Source organism: Gastrolobium bilobum, unplaced genomic scaffold (assembly GCF_033153095.1).
Source record: "Gastrolobium bilobum isolate Gb01-03AN ecotype WA unplaced genomic scaffold, APGP_CSIRO_Gbil_v1 utg22006, whole genome shotgun sequence".
NCBI lineage: Eukaryota > Viridiplantae > Streptophyta > Magnoliopsida > Fabales > Fabaceae > Gastrolobium > Gastrolobium bilobum.
In genome coordinates this window covers 52,528-57,392 of record NW_026896561.1, presented here as the reverse complement: position 1 = coordinate 57,392, position 4,865 = coordinate 52,528, and the positions used below count along the sequence as shown (strand labels likewise).

Below are 4,865 nucleotides of genomic sequence, written 5' to 3'. Positions count from 1 at the left end.
ACATACATACATACATACACATATATTTATGTTTGTGTTTTGGCTAACTTGATTGCATTTGTATCAATCAATGGATAAGGAGGAGGAGAGATTCAGAGAGAAACTGAAGATAAAGAGCAAGTCCAAGTTTGTTGGGGTGAGACAAAGAGCTTCTGGGAAATGGGCTGCAGAGATCAAAGACACATCAAAGAAGATTAGAATGTGGCTTGGAACCTATCAAACTGCTGAGGAAGCTGCTAAAGCTTATGATGAGGCTGCTTTCCTCCTTCGAGGTTCAAACACTCGCACCAACTTCTCTACTCATGCAATTGCTGCTAATTCTCCTATCTCTCTCAAACTCAGAAACCTCCTTGATCGTAAAGGCATCTCAAATCAAATTCAAATTCAAAACCAGTCCACTGTCCAAGGTTCTTCTACTGCACCTAGTTCAAATGGTAGTGCCATTAACAGCATCATGGTCACCAAAGACAACTCTGCATGTAGCAATGAAGTTGATTCTTTGTTTTGGGTTCAGAACCAAGTCTCTGATAATCCATATGGGATAGATATGAATATGATAAACTGCTCGATTGGTATTGCACCAAATACATCACAGTTTGATTATTCTTGGCCATTAGCCCATCAAAGGATTAGCGAGTTACCAATACCAAAAGATGGTTTGAATGAATGCTATGTGGAGGATACATATAAGTATGAATATGATGTCAATTATCCTCTCTCCAATTTTTTCTGCTTCACTTGATGTCTATCTTGCTATCCCTTCTTAATACACATGATGAGAGTTCTGAGAAATCATGCTTTGTAATTAATTGGAAATACTTGGTTGTACTCGGTATACTCTTTAGTTTGTATAACATTACCTTGTTTCTATGTCATTGTCCCACTCCTTATGGTTGAATAGTTAGATGAACACAGACATTAATATGTGACTCAGTACCTCACTTTTTGTGTTATATGTCACCTTATACATAATTATTCTGCACACACAGATTGGTCCATTTCCATGGCTCACTTGTGCAAGATCCATCATATTTTGTGATCAATCATGTATGATACAAGTATTGAAAAATAAAATAAAAAATAATAATAACGTTCAAATATGACTGTCCTTGAGGGATTTATTACCAGTTCAATAACTGATGCTGTTCTTAAGACATTGGGGATAAGAACAATGACTTGCTGATAAGCACTGGGCATCATCCTACGACTCAAAAATTCTTGGAAAATTTTATCACAGGAAGCTGTTTACGACAAAAAGAAAAAATGTTGAAGGTTCAAATAACCATTCAAAATGGTTATTGACTTAAAAAACAGATCCATGGCAGTGAATCCCCCTTGAATTTTGATACCGTGGGATGGAGTATTGGGTGTACCTGAACTTGACCAGTTATAACACCAATTCTCAACTTTTAGTCCCTGATCGAATGCTCATCCTATTGGCCCCTCATTCACACATATATTGAAAGGCTAACTCAAGTTTTGACCAAGGCTCTTCTGCTCTCAACAGTGTTTTAACAGTGTCTCACCAATGTTTCACCATTAAATCACTCGTACTACGTTTAGATGGCTTTTACCAATTCTGTTCAAATAGCCCATATCAGATATTACAGAAACCATGAATATCAAAGCTTTATTTTGTAACGCATTTCCATATTGAGGCCGAAGGTAAACGCAACCATGCTTTGCACTTTCCGACTCAGGCTTCGCTAAAAAAGTGACAATTTCGCTCTGAAGGTTTAATTTAAATATTATTGGTTCCCTCGATTCCATACATTTACTTTTTTTTAAGGTACATCCATACCCATACCTTTAATTTTTGAATCAACGCTAAAACGAATCTTGAACAACAATCACAAAAGATTTAAGCGCATAAAATTTACATTTTAGCCACACCTTGATCCCATAACGATGTGTTGTATAAAAAATATATGGGTTACACGTTTTGCATTGTTCATATTGAGATGATCAAAATGAAAATCTAGTAGTAGCAGCAAGCGTGAATAAAAGAAAATCAAACTTTGAGATGGGACAATTCTGAACACAAACTGATGCCGCAAACAACATCCTAAATGAACATGTAGAAACACAATGTCTAACATTTCACAGTTTGAATGATGGAACTATATCACACAGGAAAGTAAAGAACAATACGGGTGCGGGGCAATGTAACAAAGCATATACCCACTTTAGTTGAAACAATTATAAGGAAAACGCCTTGCATTATATTATAAAATCAATAATCTTCTCCTTCCTCTTCATCTTCTGCTCCCTCAGCACCAACTTCCTCATAATCTTTCTCAAGAGCAGCTAGATCTTCACGGGCTTCTGAGAACTCCCCTTCTTCCATGCCTTCACCGACATACCAGTGGACAAAGGCCCTCTTGGCATACATGAGATCAAATTTGTGGTCAATGCGAGAAAACACCTCAGCAACTGCAGTGTTGTTACTGATCATGCAAACAGCCCGTTGGACCTTAGCAAGGTCACCACCAGGTACAACTGTAGGAGGCTGATAATTGATACCACATTTGAACCCAGTTGGGCACCTATCATAACAAGGACAACATCATAGAAATTATCATCTCACATGCCAACATAAACCAGACATTCACATGGTGCAGTGTGCATTCACAATGAGAAATACTAATGCCAAAGTAATGAACTCAACTCAATGATCTAGATTTTATCACAAGCTATAAAATTAACCTGAAGCCACACATTCAAATTTTTGCCACATTGGGTTTTTACTTTTAATTCGAGAAAGAGTACACAAGATTTTTCTATATGCTCACTAGATGGGTGGCTAAGTGCGCTAAATTACAACATTAAGCAGCAATTTCACAAATGCTCACTAATTACAAAAAAAGGGAAACCATGTGCTATAGAGCTCCTGCTATGTGTAGGGTCTAGAGAAGGGTCAGAATCATTGTGTGAGTCTATAGTAGGCAGTCTTAACTAGCATTTGCAAAGTGGTACTATACAACTGCAGCTATGAACAGGGTCCAGGGGGAAAAGGTCAGACCCATTGTGCTAGTCTATAATAGACTGATTACATGATTCATACATGTGAACCAGTGGTGGGTGACAATACCAACCAATGTGCTAAGACATAAGTTCATTAAGTTACTAACAGTAAATATCATGATCAGAGAGCAATTGTTACAAACAAACAAGCATACAATACTGCGACATAAATTGAGAGAAAGGAATGGTTACCAGTCAACAAACTGAACAGTCCTTTTAGTTTTGATGGTGGCAACGGCAGCATTGACATCCTTAGGAACAACATCACCACGGTACATCAAGCAGCAAGCCATGTATTTGCCATGCCTAGGATCACACTTTGCCATCATGCTAGCAGGCTCAAACACAGCATTAGTAATCTCAGGCACTGAGAGTTGTTCATGGTATGCCTTGGCAGCAGAGATAACAGGTGCATAAGAGGAAAGCATGAAATGAATTCGAGGATAAGGCACAAGATTAGTCTGGAACTCAGTAATATCAACATTAATAGCACCATCAAACCTCAACGAGGTTGTCAAAGATGAAATGATCTGAGAAATCAACCTATTCAAATTGGTATAAGTGGGCCTCTCAATATCAAGCGACCTCCTACAAATATCATAGATCGCTTCATTGTCCAAGAGCACAGCCACATCGGTGTGCTCAAGGAGCGAATGAGTGGAGAGAACACTGTTATATGGCTCAACAACCGCCGTCGAAACCTGTGGCGAAGGGTAAATGGTGAAACCGAGCTTCGATTTCTTGCCGTAATCGACGGATAAGCGTTCCAACAAGAGTGAGCCGAGACCAGAGCCAGTGCCGCCACCGACGGCGCTGAAGACAAGAAACCCTTGCAAGCCTGTGCAGTTATCGGCTAACTTTCTGACACGATCTAAGCACAGATCTACGATCTCCTTGCCGACGGTGTAATGTCCTCTGGCGAAGTTGTTGGCGGCGTCTTCCTTGCCGGAGATGAGCTGTTCAGGGTGGAAGAGCTGACGGTAAGTGCCGGCCCTGACTTCATCGATGACGGTTGGCTCCAGATCCACGAACACCGCACGTGGCACGTGCTTTCCTGAGCCAGTTTCGCTGAAGAACGTGTTGAATGCATCGTGCGCCACTCCAACTGTGGTGTCACTGGAATCGGTAACAGATCCAAATGAAATCGGTAAACATTGAAATCAAATTATTGAGAAGAAAAAGAGAGTAATGATGAAAAGAAAGGAATACCTAGGCATCATGCCATCGGGCTGAATGCCATGTTCGAGGCAGTAAAGTTCCCAGCAGGAATTGCCAACTTGAATCCCAGCCTGACCTATGTGTATGCTTATTATCTCTCTCATCTTTCTTTCTTGCTTTCTCGATCCAATTCGATTTGAAACTGAAATTCGAAAGGGAAATGGGAATGGGAACCGTCTAGGGTGTATTGTAGGGTATAGAAAGAGAGGGAGAGTGTGTAGTGAGTGAGTGTTAAAAGAGAGTTTAGTTCATTAAAGGGTATTTGATAAAGTGTTTAGAATCCGCCTCTACCCACTTGCCGCCAGCCTAGCTTTCTCTATCATCCACCCTTCTGACCCCACCATATGCCACTCGCATCTCACGCATACCATCATGCCCTTTTTTATTTTAATATTATTATTTATACATTAATATTGAAATGAAAAAATATTTATCATTTTAAATTACATAATTTATGTCATTTCACTATTAAATTTAAAGAGATAAGATCCACACTTTTATTTCATTTTTTGTCCACGATCTATCTTTTTCTCTCACTCAAAATCATATAATTTTACCTCTTCTAAAATAACACACATTTTTTCTATATTCAAATTATTGTGTTCATATATTAAATTTTTAAT

General features: G+C 39.1%; 2 protein-coding genes across 3 annotated transcripts; one reads left to right on the top strand and one right to left on the bottom strand.

Annotated features, from left to right (window-relative positions):
* On the top strand, nt 1-768 carry LOC133300551 (ethylene-responsive transcription factor ERN3-like). Its single transcript, XM_061500111.1, has one exon. The coding sequence runs from the start codon at nt 71-73 to the stop codon at nt 740-742; it is 672 nt and encodes a 223-aa protein (XP_061356095.1). The 5' UTR covers nt 1-70; the 3' UTR covers nt 743-768.
* Nucleotides 769-1,968: 1,200 nt separating this feature from the next.
* LOC133300568 (tubulin alpha-5 chain) lies at nt 1,969-4,429 on the bottom strand. Of its 2 annotated transcripts, XM_061500133.1 has the most exons (4): nt 4,234-4,429; nt 3,217-4,140; nt 2,426-2,546; nt 1,969-2,340 (listed from the first exon to the last, which is right to left on the bottom strand). In XM_061500133.1, the coding sequence occupies exons 1-4, from the start codon at nt 4,344-4,346 to the stop codon at nt 2,308-2,310; spliced, it is 1,191 nt and encodes a 396-aa protein (XP_061356117.1). In that variant the 5' UTR covers nt 4,347-4,429; the 3' UTR covers nt 1,969-2,307. The 2 variants fall into 2 exon arrangements, with proteins under 2 accessions (XP_061356117.1, XP_061356116.1); XM_061500132.1 differs by having other exon boundaries at nt 1,984-2,546.
* Between the last annotated feature and the right edge of the window lie 436 nt (nt 4,430-4,865).